Here is a 19,449-nt window from a genome sequence, read left to right as displayed (position 1 = left end):
ATAGCTTTTGTACATATCAAACAGTCTAGCAGCACATGCATGCTAATTGCATTGTCTACCAAAATGTATATCAATATAACCCATAGGAGAGAGTATTTTGAGACGGGGTTTTAGATCATCCACCCTTCACCACTGGCTACGTATGCATAGAGTCCTATAATGAACGTGAGCAGATAAAGATACAGCAGTAGCTGTAGCACACAATAGGGCAGTCCTCAACTTATGAATATAAATAGTTCCTGTGACACATTCATAAGTTGAATGTTCGTAAGTCGATGACTGCATGTACATGGTTCCAGTGATGTAATTATTTTTGTTAATTTTTAAAATTATATTTTTATACATACTCTGATCGAGAAAAATTACCATTATGTATAGATTTAAAACTTTCGTGACTGCAGGAATTCATATTCTTGGTTCTTTTGGTAAAGTCACATAGATAGAAAACAAATTCAAAATTGAACAACAAAAAAACCCACGACGTTTCCATCGCAACATAAGCGATCTTCCTCAGGTGGAGAGAATGTGTCACAGGAACTAATTATATTCTCTCCACCTGTGTTGTGATCGAAACTTTGTGGGTTTTTTGCTTTAATTATTTCCAATGTATTATTTATATTTTTTGTATTTTAATTTTTTAGTTTTCTATTTACGTGACTTTACCGAAAGAACTAAGAATATGAATACGAAACCTGTTCATCTGCGTTGGATATTTTAAATGCAAGGGTCATGTGACCAAGTTGACTAACAAGACTATCAATTCCACGCATGTGCTTGCTGCAATTTAGTGGCAAATGTCGCACAGAACGGACAGAGGAGTAACTCACCCTCTCTTCTCGCCCCTCGATGATCCTGAACCACTCCACCAGCGTGTGGGTAACGCCGCTGATTGTGCAGGTGTAGGAGCAGGGCAGGATAAATGTACTGCCTGCCATGACTTTCATTTTCTCTAGGGTCACAACCACCAGATCTAGGGAAACCACACACAATGCCCACATCAGTATATTTTCTAATCTAATGTAAATGTATAACTGCTAAACATTTGTCAGTAATAATGCGTTTTAAAAGTACAGAACAGGCAGACCTCGTCGAACGCGGGGGGGGGTTACGTTCCTTGAATGCCATGTTGGCCACAACTTTGTTAGACAAAAAACAGACCTCGTGGGAAAACTCGGGTTGCCTTCCTGCCTTCGAAATGATCACCCCCTCCCTCTTTGTTTAACTAATACTACAAGATGCCCACCCTCGTTATTGCACTAACGGATGTTGAGTCGTTCTCATGTCTTGTGTGTGTGTGTACACTTTTTGTCAATTTCAATGCAACACAAAACCCCCGTCTCCCTTCTTCCCGCACCACGGCACTCACACACTACACTCGCCACTAACACTGTCACTTTAACATGTGTAGTGGTTTAACGCGCGCCAAGGGGGGTAATTGTAAACACGTGTGGGCTGGGAACAGTGGGGTCATACCGGGACAGGCTGGTGTTACTGGGGGACAACGGAGGAGATGGAGACGGCCCGTTAGGCAATTGGGGATGCAGGGCAGTGATTGGCCGGTTGTTGTTTTCAGGGACAGGGTGGCACCTCTAAGTCTGGGAATAGGGACAGGTGGCGCCGGGGGCCGGGGGCGCAGGGCATTGGGGACGCTAGTAATTAATTGGAAATGAATAGGGACGCGCATAAATACGGGAGAGAGAGTGAGACGGGGAGTTGTGCTGGGAGCTGGACAGAGTCGGTCAGAGCAGAAGAATAAGAAGTGTAGAGTAGCAGTGGAGAAGACATAGTCGGAGTGAGATGGAGAAGCCGAACGAGAGAGACAGTCGGAGTGAGATGGAGAAGCCGAGAGAGAGCGACGGCTGGAGTGGGACGGAGAAGCAGAGAGGGAAGTCGGGAGAGACGGAGAGAGAGAGAGAGGGAGGAACGGAGCGAGCGAGGCCGGCGGAGCGCGGCGGAGCGCTGCGAGCGAGTGGAGAACGTGCTGGAGAATGGTGGCGAAATGTGCTGTGTTGGATAAAATAAAGTGACGACAGAAAAGGAAGAAGTTGTCCGCGTAAAGTTCAGCACTACACATGTAATGATTCACCATCTAGTCGTCCGTATGACGTTCTCAATAAGTAGATGCATGCGGTTATGTGTGAACATTTACGTTGTGCTGCTGCTGTGCGTTTTGAGTGCATTACATTATCACGCGAAAAACACATCCACATGCGTACACAGACATACACGGTAAATACATCGTTCTCACAGTCGATTCACACACTCCAACGGACGCAGCACTCTCACGGCACTAACTTTTATTACACGCTTTCATTTAACTCACTCTGTTGTTGTTGTCGTTGTTGTATCCTCAAATATTGTAACTCAATTTGAACCCACTTCCCAATGTGGTATCGACTGCAAACTTGGTATACTTATGTCATACTGATGACAATACTATATTCTATCATTAAAAAAATAAGAAACATATATTTTTAAACAATCTTTTGTATATGTTATGTTTCGGTTTGGGTCTAATTGTTCACGGTAAACTGACGTTGACTGTATAGTAATTGACCACGGTCTTATTCTTTGGTTCTTTCGGTAAAGTCACGTATAAAGAAAAATAATAAATTAAATAATAGCATACGACGTTTCGATTGCAACACAAGCAATCATCATCAGGTATAATGAAATAGCGACATAAAATCTAACCAGAAAAAATTATAGACAGACATATAAGCAGACAGATATCACCAAGATGCACACAGCGGGCAACACAGGTACAGAGAGGGGTAATCGTCTCTGTGGGGTGGCCTTAAATAGACAGAGGGGGCGGAGGCAGCGAGAGGGAGGGGTTAGAGACAACAAAAGGGGGGTGAGCAGGCTTAGGGGGAGAAAGAAACACACTAAAATTAAATAACCTAGCAAAGTATCGAAATGTTATGTAAAACGACACAGAGAGTCGGTCAACACACAATTAACGCATAGCCTGGTCGATTACGTATTTCTGATGATGATTGCTTGTGTTGCAATCGAAACGTCGTATGCTATTATTTAATTTATTATTTTTCTTTATACGTGACTTTACCGAAAGAACCAAAGAATAATTCCTGCAGTCACGAAAACTCCAAGTTAAGATTGACCACGGTCTCTTACGTTATGGCAAGCTTCGGGGCCACTTCCTGGAGCCGTAGAGTTCTTCCATTACTAGTACATTTCATACAAGCGTGTTTTTTAAAAAGTTGTTTATGGTATTTTATGCAGATACGAAAATGTTAGCAGCGTCAAACTGCGTATCACCGAAATACCACCCCTGTGTTGTGCAAGACAAACCCCATCAGCCACAATCGTCTAGATCCACAACACGTCTTAGATGAAACTGCGTTGGGCAAGGGTTTCCTCTCTATATTTTTTCGTTACCAAATGTTATCCCTGTCCCGCTACTAATATACACATTAATTTGAATTGTTCACAGAGTAGTGCAACATGTCTTGCTAGAGAACAGTCCGCAGAGCGGATATCACAAAGCTAACTCTGAGATTCCTTCAAGCGACCTCTGTTGGTCCACGCAGTTGGGAGCAGGACTTTCCCAAATTACTCTTCCACATGGAACAGCGCTTATCGCGTGACAATCAACCAGATACGTTCTAATTATCAGAGGTTTAATTTAATCGACTTTAGGACTCGGTTAACTCGCAGACAAATGTCTGGACGTGACCCCCATGCTTCTGAGTGGTGCTAGCTCAGCACTCTGACCTCCGAGTGACCTATGCGACGTTGTTTTAAGACTGCGTAAATGTCGGTGAGGAGCAGTCAAAGGTTCTGATGTACGTTGGTGGTGATGAGATCGTAGCCCAGGGGTTGAACCCAGTTCACCATGGCACTGGATCCATTGCTCTAAAGTTTACATGTTGAATTCTATATCAGGTCTATAGGATAGATGATAGAGTTGTGGGTGGTAATATAGACGGCGTTTGAAGATAATAACACAAACCTGATGGACTCTTGACATTCAGCTGTAGATACCCAATGTCTTGGATATTTTTTGGATACACTGTGACCTCACAGCGATATTGCCCAGAGTCGTTGGTCTTGATGTCACTCACGGTGATGGAGGCGTCACACTTGGACACATCACCCATCCAGGATGCCTGTAAAGGCCCGCGGATGCTATCTCCATTGGGGAATTTATAAATCTGTGGTCAACAAAAGTGAGAGCATGGACAGATCAAAGATGTATGTATGTTGTACGTATTTTGTATGTATGTTATATGTATTTTGTATGTATATTGTATGTATGTTGTATGTATTTTGTATGTATGTTGAGCTTCTTTGGCACAGTACATAACCAACCGTGCTAATCGGAGGTGCGGGGGAAGGACAACAAACTAAACACAAACATCAGTTTTAAAGAAACGAGTTTGTCAACCTAGATGATAATTTAAAAGTGAGTAGCTCCAGTGGCTTCCTAATATCGGAAGGCAGAGCGTTCAAGATGGCCACAGCAGCGCATGTGACACCGCGCGATGCGGTGACCATCTTTGTTCGATGGCCAGCCCAAAAGCCGCTGCGAGGATAACCGGAGTTCATGCCTAGAATGAATAAGAATTTCTTTAACATCTGTTGGATGCATTTTACCGGAATCAAAATACAGGAGTCCTAGAATGAACGTGAGCGGATACAGCAGTAGCTGTAGCGCACTATAGAGCAGTCCTCGACTTACGAATATAATTAGTTCCCGTGACCCGTTCGTAAGTTGAATGTACGTAAGTTGATGACTGCATGTACATGGTTCCAGTGATGTTATTCTAAAAAATATATTTGTATATATTTTTTTAAATATACTCCAATGATCGAGATAAATTACCATTATGTCCTATGAATATGGAAAAAAAATATGAATTGAAAGAATGGGTTTAATCTATGGGACCTTTTTGCCAGTATCAAAGTATGAAAAATGTTTTACCTTTTCTAACAATAAAACAGGTGTTAATATGTTCAAACACAAAATATATTCTTTTGCAAGCAATGAAGTCTGCATTAACCACACGTATATGTGGCAAAACATGCAAACAAAACATCTTAACTATAAAAGTAGTTTTTGTCTGTCTGCTGTGTACGCCTATCCTTGTAACGCGTTTAACTGACAAACTATTTTGTTTACGTTTTAACAAAGTACACAAATACAACAAACTAAGCCCCTGGATGAACACTTGCTATTTGTTTTTACCCTTGGTCCAATCTAAACTAAGAAAATCACACTTTGTAACAAAGTACGCTGATCGTCATGATAACTTTGAGCGCGTGCCAAAGAATGAATTTGCGCATGCGTGGAACGCGACTCACAGTTGCCCCGAGCAACGCAAACAAGCTTGCTGAGCGACGACGGGAGGGAGGTTCTTCGCGTTAAAAATGCGAAAAAAAATCAAGCCTCTCCAAGACAAAAACAAACACAAAGAGTGGTGCTGTGGCACGCAAAACAAACAGTGGAGAAACAGCGGCTGTCCCAACAGAAAATAAACAACGAAGACACCTCAGAAGCACGAGCTGAGAAAACTGCAGGGCAGCGTGCATCAAGACAAGCCAGAGATTGCACAGTTACTGCAGTAGCACAGGCTGAGGAAAATCCTGAACAGCGTGATGTCCTCATCTACCCCGCCCACCCCAATGTGTGCAGTTACTTCTATAGAGTCAGTAGATACTACCGTAGAGGCAGTAAATGCTACTATAGAGTTGGTAGATGCTACTACAGAATCAATAGATACTACTGTAGAGTCACTAGATACTACTGATGCTATGGTATGCAGGGTGTGTCGGTATATATGCCTACAAAATAATAAAATTGGGTGGGGGGAGGGGTAAAACAAAATTTGGGGGAGGGTCGACAATTTTTGTAAACCATTTAGATCAACTTTTTACCCCCACTTTCTGTAACTTTTAGATTCAGGAATTCTGAAAGGTTCTTATAGTTTTGTTGACTGACAAATGGACAGACAAAAGGAATGCCGGGATTTTATAATAGCTCAGTATTTGTGCATATATGTTATGTTTTTAAATAGAAGATAAGTTTTGAAATATATTTTCCCCCTGGCCAAAGCCGGGTACTTCCTGCTAGTGCTCTGATGAATATTTGCAGTCTTTGAAACTGATTGGCCTACATGAGAGACAGCCATCTTCATGGTCTTGTCTCACCACCGGTTTTAGACCAGAGAACAACGCCAAAAGATAAACAGTACACAGATGATGCAAGTATCTGAGCTTGTGTAGTGCAATAGCGCCGGCTGGTGGACATCAGCGGCAACTGTGGTGGACAGACAGTACACACGCCGGTGAGGGCGTGCACAGTGTGTTTGCAGAAAGGAGGAACTGGGGCAAGGGTCAGGAACCTGCTAGCAGGCTCTAGAAGAGAGGCGTGGTCAGGGCGGAGCCAGGCCGCGCTGGTAGCATAAAAGGAGCTCAGGGCTGCCAATTCTGAGAGTGGACTCGTCTCGTCGTTGTTGTCATCTCGTCACCGTCATGACTAACTTCTCCGCTAGATATTGCACTACGAAGGATAGTAATTGGCTATCTCGGTCAGCGCCATCAGTGTTAGACAGCTAGTGGTGTGTACAAGCTAGACGGAGCTACTGTGGAGAGTGTGTGGATGAGACCGTGGAAGTTGTTAATAAATAAGGTGCCTCCTATAAACTCTGTCTCTGAATCTTTGACACTACACATGTGTAGCTCGGGTTTGAGCTGTTATATCTACGGGACCTTTTTTGCCGTTATCAAAGTGTAAAGAAGCTCCGACGAGACGTTCTTGAAGATGAAGGTACGATCTTTGTTTTCGTGTGCGCAGGAGGTTCACGTCTCCCCTACGAGTACTGCCCCTGTGGAGCCACCAACTCGTCTTCGTGCCAGGTAAGCGCCCCGACTGTTTGTGACGCTCCCTTTTCATATCTTCTCTCTCCCTGCCCTTAACTAGACAGTGCTTTACTCTCCGCATGTTTAGCCATCCGGCCACCTGCTCTTAATTATCACAATATCGCCTCAACAGAAAACCCGGGTCTCCATTACTCTTTGCATAACCACGGCACTCACGATGATGTTGGTCGCGAAAGCCTGCGTGTTAAACTGACTAACCTCTATGGGGAGGATACTTTTCTTCAAACCAGAAAATTGGAGAAACGCCAAATTAAGTGGATCAAGCTGTGGTCTTCACTGGCGTTCCTCAAAAGATGCAGAGTTTACGTTGATTACCACATAAATAAGTATTACGTGAATTACCATATTAATAACCCAACTTGGCAGTGGATACCCATTCTCATTTATATGCATTCATTAATCCCTCCGCCCCTCATCGCTCAAGAAGTTCTCACAAGTGATGCCATCACATCTACCCCTCTATTTAAGGAACTAAACAGGAGGGTTTCTCCACAAATCTGGCTGTCGCCTGATGAAGCTGGTTGTAATTACTGGCGAAACGTCACGGTACTCAGATTGTAAATGTTATGGCTTTGCTCTGCAACACACCGGTGTGCTGTACTAGTAACGAATTGTCATCTTCTGTAGTGTATACACTGTATCGTGTAGTGCATAGTGTACACTACACTATACACTACACTTTTCACTACTATACACTACATTTCACACTAGTGCTGTGTTAGTAACGAATTGCCATGTTCTGTTTACGTGACAAAGCCCGTTACTAATTGCCTGTGTTGAGTGGTGGTGGATTTAACGACACAACATTTATATATTTACGTGACATAACCCAAAACAACCTCTATTATGGATCACACCCCTGTGTTCCAGCAAGCCACGTAGAGCCAAAAGATCCATTCGAAAAAGCCACGTTGGGCATGGTTTTCCTGCATTTTGATGTCTTGCTATTGTAGTGACAGGATGCCATCTGGTGGCCATGGGGGCTAACTACGGGTAAGGGTGTGGTATAGAATGACACGTAGTGTAAGCGACCACAAGAGGGGCGTAACTGAGCCAAGGGTCAAGGAGGGGGCCGAACTGAAAGCTCCTGGAACCAGCAAGATATTTCCAGAAGAGGGGTGTGGCAAAGGGCGGGGCTTTGCCATGCTGGGTGGATATAAGGGAGAGGCAAGCGGGGGTTCGGGGCTGTCATGGGGGTTTGGGTCCTGGCTGTCGTCGCTGTCATCGCTGCCGTCTCTTCGTCGTCGTCGTCGCTGCATAGCCAGCCAGCTATACAATCTTCATCGTTGTCGTCGCTATATAGTCGGTCAGCTCTATAGTTGTACATCGCCGATGTTGCTGTATGGGTGGCTAAGCTATAAGTAACTCAGCACTTATATTATCCCGTGACCCTATCCTTACAGAAATAAGAAATACATAAGAAACCCTCTATAAGTCGTATCTCGGAAGTCGTCTCATTACACTATGATAGAGAGATTTGTAACTCACCCTCTCTTCACGTCCATCTATGGTCTGAAACCACTCCACCAGCGTGTGGGTAACGCCGCTGATTGTACAGGTGTAGGAGCAGGGCAGGAAAATCTTGCTGCCTGCTACGGCGTTCATTTTCTCTGGGGTGACGACCATCAATTCTAGGGAAACAACACAGAGCAGCCACATTAGTACATCTCGTATGTAAAATGATAATAGGTTTTGCCCCTTCTGGCAAAAAAAACATGAGGTGTGTTAAGATGTTTAAACGCCGAATAGAAACCTTTTTCAAGACATTAAGTGTCGCAATGACCACGCACAGTACTTGTGGTGAACATGCAAACAGACATGGCTCTGATAATATATCAATTGTATTTAATAATAATGTAACTATAATGTTACATGGCATTGCCTTTGAAACTGATTGGCCTGCCCCAAAGGACATACTTATTTATGGCCTTGTCTCACTAGCAGTGTCAGACCAGAGAATGCCAAAAGGTGAACAGTACACAGACAATGCACGTATCAGAGCGTTTGTAGCTGGGAGTGAGCAGCTGTATCACGTTCTGATGGCAATTGGACATCGGTGTTGATGAGATTTATAGCCAGGAGTTGAACCCAGATATTGTATCCTTATAGTGGCAATATGTCATCAGATGCAGATTCCTTTGGATCTCTCAAAGTGCAGCGCAACCTTTCGTGTTAAGAGTATGGCCCACAGAAGTAGACATCACACAACTACCTCTGACATCTCATGAAGTGACCTCTGGTCCACATGTATGTGTGTGTGGAACTTTACGTAGCCAACTGTGCTAATCGGAGGTGCGAGCAAACAACAAAATAAACACAAGAAAGCAGTTATAAAGAAATTAGTTTGTCAATTCAGATGATGTAAAAGCGCACAGCTCAGTAGCTTCCTGATATAGGAAGGAAGAGCATTCCAGACGGGTCGCAGAAGCGCACCTGAAAGCGCGCGGTGCAGTGACCATTGGCGAGCCAAAAGCCGCTGGGAGGATAACCAAAGATCGCGTGATGATGGTTTATGCTCCATGACGATCTCAGCAAAGTACTATGGTTCATTTGTGGCATAATAAGTGCGACCTTTAGAATGTATGAGTTAGGCAACCGGAAGCCAATGCAGCTCGGCGAGCACTCGATGGAGATGGCCTCATCTTGCAGTACCCGTCACGACGCGTCCCAGAGAGCTTTGTACACGCTGCAGTTTGCAAATGTTTTTTTTACAGACATCCCGTAAAGAAGTGAGTTGCAATAATCGAGCCTTGACGATATTACTGCACTAGGCTACACGCCACGGTGTTGGCTAGGTCACGACTCAGGCAGTAGAGGGCAGTACGTTCCCATCTATTGTGCTACAGAGAGTTAATGTTGCATGGAAGACGGGACGATGTTTTCATCATTCTCAAGGCGAGAATTGAGGTGCTAAACCAACGTAGATGTGAAGGGGATTTTGTGCACTCACTGTGGCGACCGGCCTGAGAAAAATGCACTCGTGAATTGGCATTCATTGTTAGGTTAGTAAAAATTGTGACTTAATGAGAGAGATTGTTAGTGTAGCCGGTATGGGCTTAATGTAATGAACCACAAGTGTAGTTGTGAATGAAAGTAATGACCATGGCTTACTTCTTTCGGTAAAGTCACGTATACAGGGAAAATAATACATTCAAAATACTAGCATACGACGTTTCGATTGCAACACAAGCAATCATCATCAGGTATAAATTAAATAGAAAACAAACCTAGTATACTTAGAAATGTAATGCAATACAACACAGAGAGTCGGCTAACATAACAGTCAACAACCTACCTGGTTGATTACGTTCTTCCAGAGAATGCTACATTTGAGAGATAAAACACAGAACCGGAGACATTAAGCAGAGAGAGATATCACAGAGATACATAGAGAGAGACACATACATAGGCACACAGAGAAACCACGCCTCTGTGTCGAGGCCTTAAATAGAGAGAGGGGGGGAAGAGAAATTAGCATGTCAATGAGTGGCACGGAGCCTGGCATTAAAACGACTAAACGACAAAAATGAGGGGAGACAAAGAGAGAGACACACTGAATTAAATAACCTAGCAAAATTTCGAATTGTAATGCAGTGCAACACAGAGAGTCGGTCAACACACAATTAACGCATAGCCTGGTTGATTACGTTTTTCCAAAGATTGCTAAGTTGGAAGTTAAGTGTGAAATTTTAAAGAGAGACAAAACACAGACACGATGACAGACATACAAGCAGAGAGGGACAAAAACCGAGACACAGAGAGAGCAGAACATATGAACGACAAAACGAGGGGAGACAGAGAAAGCACACTAAATCAAATAAACCTAGCAAAATGTATCTTTATACGTGACTTTACCGAAAGAACCAAAGAGTAATTCCTGCAGTCACGAAAGCTCCAAATCCAGTTTTAATGACCACGGCTTGGACCCATAGAGTCACGTGAGTGCACAGTGGGCCACGCCCACCAGCAGAGTAATCAATTCAGGGTACAGGGCACCTATTCAGATTCGGGTGAACAAGTAACACAGATTTACAGCTCCGTTAAAACATAAAAAGAACTGTTTAATAATTAGTATTATTGTTATTTGAATATTAACTGATAGGGATTAAGTTAATGACAGTAGATATATTCACAGATAAGAGTTTGATATTTAGAGACGATTTTTATAATTTAATAAATACAGTGATTTGGTCGTGGATTTAGGGGTGAGCAGTGAGGTGGTGTGCATTGGGGTTGATTGGCGTGCATCTGGTCATAATTACAGATACACGAATGCTCCTCGGAAAAACACTTTGAAATAAAGAGTTGCAGTTACACAACCCTCTGGTTGTCCCTTGGTGGTGGAGTCATCCGATTCTCAGAAGGAATGCAGAACACAACGCAGAGTATCCACTCATCTCCTAGGAACTGTCATCTACTATTGTTGTTGTTTTTACGTATTAACCAGCTTGTCAACCTCGTAACGATCACGGGAGGAGAGGGATAGGACGGGACGGTTACATTAGCTAGATGTCACGTTTTGTAGTTAAATAATGGATTACTTTTATGAAAAATTAAAGTTATTTAATGCTACTACGATTCTTGATTGAGCATTACTTGTGTTAGAAGATCACTAAATTAGCTTTATTTTGATTGTTATGTATTAAACATTCGTTCCCAGGCGCTCTATAGCTCTTGACACTGCCCAGTTAATAGTTAACTAGTGATGGTGGTGGTGATGACAATGGTGGTGATGATGATGACGGTGATGATGGTGTTGGTGGTGATGATGTTGGTGGTGATGATGTTGGTGGTGATGATGTTGGTGGTGATGATGACGGTGGTAATGATGATGGTGGTGGTGGTGATGATTATGATGTTGGTGGTGACGATGATAGTGGTGATGGTGGTGATGATGGTGGTTATGGTCATGATGGCGATGGTGGTGGTGATGAATTCGAGTTGACCACGACCTGCTATAGAACTCACCTTGTGGTGTTCTTCGTTGGCGCTGAGCTCCACACTCCGAGCCATTCCCAACCCCCGCGCTGTCAGCGACCGCCGTTCCTGCAGATTAATTAGAATCTCAGAATCAGAATTTATTTTACTTATAATGGAGGAAACCGATGAGTTATGAAGCTCTTTTTCACAGATGATCCAGTCGGGCTACGGGCTAAGAACGTTACATTGATGATGGTCCCATTAGGGGCGCCACGGTGGCGAGAAGATGTTAACTACCTCGCCTGGTATACAGGAGGTCGTGGTTTCGATCCCAACCCTGACGCCTGTTGTATATTTGGAGTTTGTGTGCTTTCTACGTGGTCTCGTGGATTTGACTCCAGGTGCTCCGGTTTTCCCCTTCACATTTAGAATCAACATCACGCGCTTAGAGTATTTGGCTGCTAGACATTTCCACGTGATGATGATGACGATCAGCCACTTCGTTGCGCTATCATTTGTGGCAAGCATCATAGCCGGCGCACAGCAATGCCTTGCATTGCCCTGCTCTATGCCGTATCTATGTACGTATGTTGAACTTGTTTCGCACCGTACATAGCCAAACGTGCTAAGTATGTGTTGAACTTCTTTCGCACCGTACGTAGCCAACCGTGCTAAGTGTGTATATTAAACTTATTTCGCACCACGCGTAGCCAACCGTGCTACGTATGTTGAACTTCTTTCGCACCGTACGTAGCTAACCGTGCTAAGCGGAGGTGCGGGGGAACGACAACAAACGACCTTGTTGCTGGCTACACAGAGGCCCGCAGATGCCCCGTGACAACCTGTCGAGCGTGATCGGTGCTGAACTGCCCAGACTCACCAGCCCTGCCAATCTGCACAGACCGGACGAGTTCCTGGTTGCATTGTGCCACCGGTATTGACGGTATGCGGGGTATGTGGGGTGTGTGGAATGAAAACCGCAGAGTCGCCTGATTATGCTCGTCGTTGTTGTAATTACCGGCGATACGTCACGGTACTCGGATTGTAAATGTTGTAGTGCGCTTACTATCCAACACACAACAACCAATGAGTGCTGTACTAGTGTAATACACTACACTATACACTACTATACACTACACTACTATACACTACACTATTATACACTACACACTACACTACTATACACTACACTACTATACACTACACTACTATACACTACACTACTATACACTACACTACTATACACTACACTATAATTGTAAATGTTGTAGTGGGCTTACTCTCCAACACGCCAGTTGAACTAGTAACGAATTGGCACGTTGTGTTGACGTGACAAGCATGACCGATTGGCTGTGTCGGTTGTTAGTGGCGGGTGTAACGACGACACAACATTGATATTTACGCGATCTAACCCAACACAAACCTCCACTGTGGATACTTTTGGTCGCGACAGCCTCCTCCTACCACGACGAAGTGTTGCTGCGAACCACAGAGGTAGACTCGCAGATCGCGCACAGATAGGCGACTCACTTCTACACAGAGACAAAGATCCCCCGTGTAGCCTCAACAGACTGTTGGGGCAAGTGCTGTTAGTAGTAGCGAGTAATAGCGCCTATGAAGGCTACCGGCACTGTGGCACACGAGGGGGTGGGTGGCCATCATCACGCCCGGCCGCCTTTGTCTCCCCAGTATCGATGTTTACTCCACACCACCGCTCCACGTATCGTACATAGAGCTATGCATAGGGAGACTCATAGAACCATAGAGATCCACAGACACCCTTAGAGACCCATACTAAAACTAAAGTATGTTTGATGTTACCAGTTAAGGCCCACTGAGCTGTATAGCTCTTTTTCAGAAGGGAGCTGACCATCCTACGATATAAACACCCAGGTCTGTCATTGTGACTAACGCGGCACGGATTGGTTGAAGTGTGTCACGTGACTGGGACCAAGCAGCCAACCAGAGGTGTGCCCCTCACAAACATGTACATCCCCGAACAGGCACGTGCGGGATGACGTCCCCGACTAGCGCGTCATCACGCACGTGTGGGCAGTGACGTGTCTCCCGCGTGACCCCCACGTGTTCCCCACGTGTCCCCCGCGTGTCCGTCCCCCGCGTGTCCCCTGCTCCAGTCACTCCACCCTCAGCCTCGCTCAGCGCTTGCCCCAAAAGCCTGTTACAGGCTACACGCGGTGGTGGTCGTGGTGGTGCTACTTACCAATAAATAATAGTATTACTATTGTTGTTTCAAGTGGAGAAGTCGGGGCCATTCCTTGGAGGACAGGATTTCTGCAAAATGAACAAGTTACAAACTATTTACAAATTAATTCATCGTTTGGCATGAGGGTCACATCTCCCCACTTCACTATCCGGCAAGACTCATCAACACGAGACAATGAATCTCAATAGGAGCTCTCTCTCAGCTGGTGGTTAAATAAAGGATGTCAATCACAAGGGACAATGACTTTGAATGGTGTCTGAATCTCGGAGTGAGTTAATTAAATTGTGATGAAATATCCCGGTTAGACCGGTAACCGCAGAGCGCGGTCCAACCGGTCCCTCAACTGCTGAAGGCCACGACAGCATTGCACGCATACCTCTCACCTACATGGCGCTGTTCCCCACTCACCTTAGAGGTATGCGCGTGAAATACCAAAAGAACTATCCCAGTATAACTTCTCCTAACAGACTGTGGGGGCAAGCGCTGTTGGCCTGTGGAGTCTACTCCGGCCTGCACTGTGGCACACGAGGAAGTGGGTGGCCAGCACCACGCCCGGCCGCCTTTGTCTCCCCAGTGGCGATGTTTACAACGTTTGAGGCTGAGTCGACTTACACACAAACACTGCCTCGCACGCTTTCAAATGCGCTTCTGCGGCTGTCTGGAACGCTCTTCCATGCGATATTGGGAAGCCAATTTTAAATAATCTCCATTGAACACTCATTTATTTAGAACTGAGTGCTGTTGTTGTTGTGCTTAGATTGTTGTCCTTCACCCGCAACTCCGATTAGCCACGGTTGGCTACGTACGGTGCGAAAGAAGTCCAACATCCATACCAATACCCGCCATTCGCCACTCGCCACTAAGTGACTGACGTCACCACGTCGCCAGTGCCAGGCTAGGTGCACTCACACACTCGCACACTTACACACTCACACACTCACACTTGCACACTTGCACACTTACACACTCACACATTTACAGACTCACACATTACACACTCGCACACTCACACACAATTACACACTTACACACTCACAAACTCACACTTACACTCACAGAGTTAAATCCTCACCGTTGTTAGCCCAAGTCACAGCTCCGTGGGGTGAACGATGATGATTCGATGCACGCGTTGAGTGGCACCGCGTGTGTATGAGTGGCTATCACTACGTGTGTGTCAATGCACAGTGGGTGGTGCTCCCTGCCCCGTCACACTCTGACAGCCCAATGGGTGCTTCACCCCCCACCCCCTCTCCCTCTCCGTGTTAGACGACGAGGCCAGCTGAGGTTGTCCAGAGAACGGCGACTGTGACTGACAGAAGGAAGCGAGATGACTCTGGGGTTCTCTAGTCCAAGAGGTGTTTGGGGTACAGCACCAACAACGTCACAGATGTTAACTATATTGTTTGGGTCTTTCGGTAAAGTCACGTAGATAGGTTCAAAGAAAATAAACTAAAAATACGAAGTTTCGATCGCTTGTGTTGCGATCGAAACTTCGTAGGTTTTTACCATTTCAACTGGTACAAAAACTGACACCTTTATACAAGGCATCATGTTTGCAATGCTTGTGTTGTAGTTATAGGGCCGGATCAGATAGCCTCCCCTAGCACTCTTAGAGGACTGGGAGTAGATCAGTCGGGGATAGTGCTAGGGGTGTATTCCTGTTGAGTACGGGTGAAGGGGCCGTTACCCCTTCAAGTGTTGTGTTACTGGCCCTTGTGCCTCGACTACGTCGTCTCTGTCTCGCTGAGAACCCACTACAACATGACTCGGGCGATGAGAAAGAGAGGGAACTGCAGACCACGCTCCGCTCGCTGTCCTCCAAGCTCGAGGATATGAGCCAGAGGTCGCAACCGGGTACCCGATACCCATACCCTACTCGATACCCGGCTACCCGTATCCGGCCGGGTACGGGTAGCTGCTTGCGACCCTGGTGCGGCCGGGTACGGGTAGGCCGTGAGTCACTGGTAACCGTTTGTCACTCATTTCGGGTAGGGTACGGGTAGGGAACGGCTACCCGTACCCGGCCAGGTACGGGTACCCATTTGCGACCCTGGTGCGGCCGGGTACGGATACGGGTAAGGAATCAAAACCCGTTTGCGACCTCTGCTCAACTCTACAAACGGCTACGCTCGTTACTTCGCGTCCATACTTGTTGCTCAATTTGCCACTACACCTGCTAATGAAACAGCTTATAGACACTTCTGCACTCCATCATTGTATCCTTTTAAACCCTATCTTTGTCCCATTACTTCACCAGCACTCCTTCCAAACTTCATTCTGCTCTTAAAAATAACACCATCGGCAAGCTGCTGCTATTCGTCCAAGGTTCGCCGCTCTTCATCCTAGAGCGTCTTCTGGCCGAGTCTCCCCCCTTGGGATCTTGCGTCGGCTGAGGCGAGACATTCCACCGCTGCCACCAGATGAAGTGAAGTCGGAGACTGGTTAAGCACCTTTTTATTCTTCAAACAAGAACCACGCTCGTTCCTCAAAAGCAACCACCAACACGCATTTCACAGCCCCTTTTAAACCCTCCATCTCCATCCTCCTTCATAATCCACATCTCTGTCTCGCGCGCCGTGTGCGTGTGATGTCAGTGCCCTTTAATCCCTTGACCCCCGTCTAGTGTATTCACGTGCGTGTGATTGGTGTGTGCTATGTTGAGTGCGGAGATTGTGTGTCCGTGCGGTGTGAGGATGGCTCGGACATCCCCTACACAGGCATACCTCGTATAGCGCTCAAGATGCGTTCTTATTAAACAGTTGCTATAAGTGGTATGCCTGTATTTCCTACCAATAGGGGTAAGTCGTCATTGTAGCCATCACAATGACCCGTGCTTGTTTCTGGGGTCAACATTCTTGCCGTTAACCCAAAAACAACTCAGCATCGTTGTGTTGGCTTTGGAATCTACGTTGTCGGGTTTTGCTTAAAACATCTATGGAGACATGTGGGTAAATGGGAAAAATGGGGTTTGGTTCACGGTTCCTAACGTACGATAGAAAGGAAAATGGCAGGCTGCTGAACGTCACTGCCTCCTCACTCGAGGCTGGAAACACCACGTGACCCGGGACCCGCAATGGGCCGCTTGAGAGAAGAGACGGGAGACAAGATGGAGACAAGACGGAGACAAGACTGATACAAGACTGAGACAAGATGGCACAGCGTGTGTTCTTCCCCGGCAGCATCATCGCGAGCGGTGCGGTTTCGATGCGTACAAAAATCTCGTAATCAACCATGAATGGTCCAGCCCGCGATCGGCAAACTCTGCACCTCAATAGCCTTGGCACGAAACTGCAAAACCGCGATAGCTAAACCCGCGAGAGCGAAGAGTTTGCTGTACTCGAATGTAAAAATACACTTTTTTTCACAGAATAGAATTCACCTATCTACGTTAAATCACAGTATGAGAAATCAACTTGCAGATATTCTTCCAGCAGTAAAAAAACAACTCCAGCAACAGCACCCAGAGCAGCAATGACTCCAAGGACGATCCAAACTACAGGTGAGCTGGAGCTGGACTTGGCGTGGGCGGTGCATCCGTCGGTTCTATTAAACACAAACGGAGACGACACACAAACACAGACGACACAGCAACACGTGAACACCCAAGAGATGCACGCAGTCAACGTCTTCTTCCTCTTCCTGCCATGTCCCCCTCCTCTCGTGCGGTCTCTGCCCTGCAGCTCCTCCTGCTCTGCTCGTTGCTGCCTTGGGCCACCTCCGCGTCTACTCCACAGTCCTTCAAATCCGCCGCGTTCGCCACTTCTAGTCCCCTCGCTCTCGGCCTGCCCCTCTGTCTCTGCCCTGGTGCCTCCACGTTCATCGCCCTTGCGGTTTCCCCTCCTCTACTAAGGCAGCACCAGCCGTGTGAGCCGACTCCCTCTCGAGTGAGATGAGCACCGCCACTCCCGCCTCCTTCCCCAGCTCTTCCGTTCTGACAGATCCAGTCCTGTGATCGCTGCTGATATTAGGAAGCCACTTTTAAATAATCTCCATTGAACACTCATTTATTTAGAATTGAGTGTTGTTGTTGTTGTGCTTAGATTGTTGTCCTTCACCCGCAACTCCCATTAGCCACGGTTGACTATGTACGGTGCGAAAGAAGTCTAACATCCATACCAATGGCCAGCACCACGCTTGGCCGCCTTTGTCTCAGCCGTGCTGGCGTTTACACAACGCAGCGAGGTTAAGGAATTGAACCCAGGTCGCTGGTTCTTAGCGCAGTGCACGCACACACACAGGAAGAATGACCCTGATGAGAGTGGCTCCTGCCTCTCTCGCTCTCACCTGATCTTGCTCCTGCATCTTATCCAAATGGGTGCATTGGCTGCCTTTCTTGAGGCCTGTTGAGAGAGAAGTGGACACGCGTGTTCACACATCCCCATCCTTGCCAACATGCAGCCTGTGTCACTGGCACGGCTGGGAGTCTAACCCACGCCTCACACCTGCCTGGCACCCGCATGGAACCACTGACCACAGCAATCACTGACCCTGATTTGACAGCTATCTTTTATCTTCTTGGTTCTTTCGGTAAAGTCACGTAGAAGGGAAAGTAATAAAATAATAAAAATAAAACATAAAATAATTCTCACGACGTTTCGGCAACAACGAAAGCAGCCGTCCTCAGGTGAAAACCAGGTCTGTCGAGGCGACAGCGTCTGAATGAAACAGCACACGAGCTTGGAGCATATATATAAGCTGGGCGCCTTGACAAAGGAATTTGCATATCAAGAGGAATTTAGCATTTTTATGGGAAATGCAGGAATGTGATTAGTACTACATATGCCTGTGCATTATGCAGGATTAGCAGCATCAAAGGGAGAGGATATGGGAAATGCAGGTATGTGAATAGTACTAATTCAGCATCAAAGGGAGGGTTAGGGGTAGCATTAATAAAGGGAAGGAGTGTTAATAGTATGTAGCTGCAGTAACTAAAACCAACACGTAAACAACTCAAGTATAAACTACATAGTATCATCAGTATACTTACTATACTCTACAATAAGCTGAGTTACTAACAGTAAGTAATACATTTCAATTCTATGTCGTAAAAATTATATAATATGCTGTATGTCTGGAACCACATCTTTTACAGACGGGACCAGATCACGGATTTTATGTACTGTGTTGAATCGGACCTGGATCTTGTGTGTAATCAGGATTTTTGAGATCTTTTTTGTGACCCCAGCAATGTAGGGTAAGGTGATGGTCTTGAAAGGCTCCTCAACAGGATCCTTCTTGATGGTTGGAGTGATGGCCTTGCGGATTGTGTAGTCGGAGTAACCATTAGCCTTAAGAGCTTGGCGTACATGTTTGAGTTCACTGGCAATGTGTTCCTGGTCGGAAATGCATTGGGCTCTATGGTATAGAGTCTTGATGAGGGAATTATTCTGCGATGGATG

The 19,449-nt window shown here is 45.9% G+C and overlaps 1 protein-coding gene across 4 annotated transcripts in view; it reads right to left on the bottom strand.

The window, feature by feature from the left end:
• Positions 1-19,449, bottom strand: part of LOC144738110 (cell adhesion molecule DSCAML1-like) — a 146,313-nt gene that overhangs the window by 96,611 nt on the left and 30,253 nt on the right. For 2 of the 4 annotated variants that reach the window (XM_078621018.1, XM_078621019.1), the window contains exons 3-4: positions 11,875-11,952; positions 8,395-8,537 (exon numbers count right to left, since the gene is read on the bottom strand). The exons of 1 other annotated variant lie outside the window; for it this stretch is intronic. In XM_078621018.1, the coding sequence (XP_078477144.1) occupies positions 8,395-8,537; positions 11,875-11,952 (221 nt within the window). The remainder of the gene's footprint in view (positions 1-8,394; positions 8,538-11,874; positions 11,953-19,449) is intronic. One more of the 4 variants, XM_078621020.1, reaches the window with a different exon arrangement.

Source organism: Lampetra planeri, chromosome 77 (genome assembly GCF_965212315.1).
Source record: "Lampetra planeri chromosome 77, kcLamPlan1.2.h2, whole genome shotgun sequence".
Classification (NCBI taxonomy): Eukaryota; Metazoa; Chordata; class Hyperoartia; order Petromyzontiformes; family Petromyzontidae; genus Lampetra; species Lampetra planeri.
The sequence above is the reverse complement of the archived record's forward strand: the minus strand, read 5'-3'. Positions and strand labels throughout refer to the sequence as shown.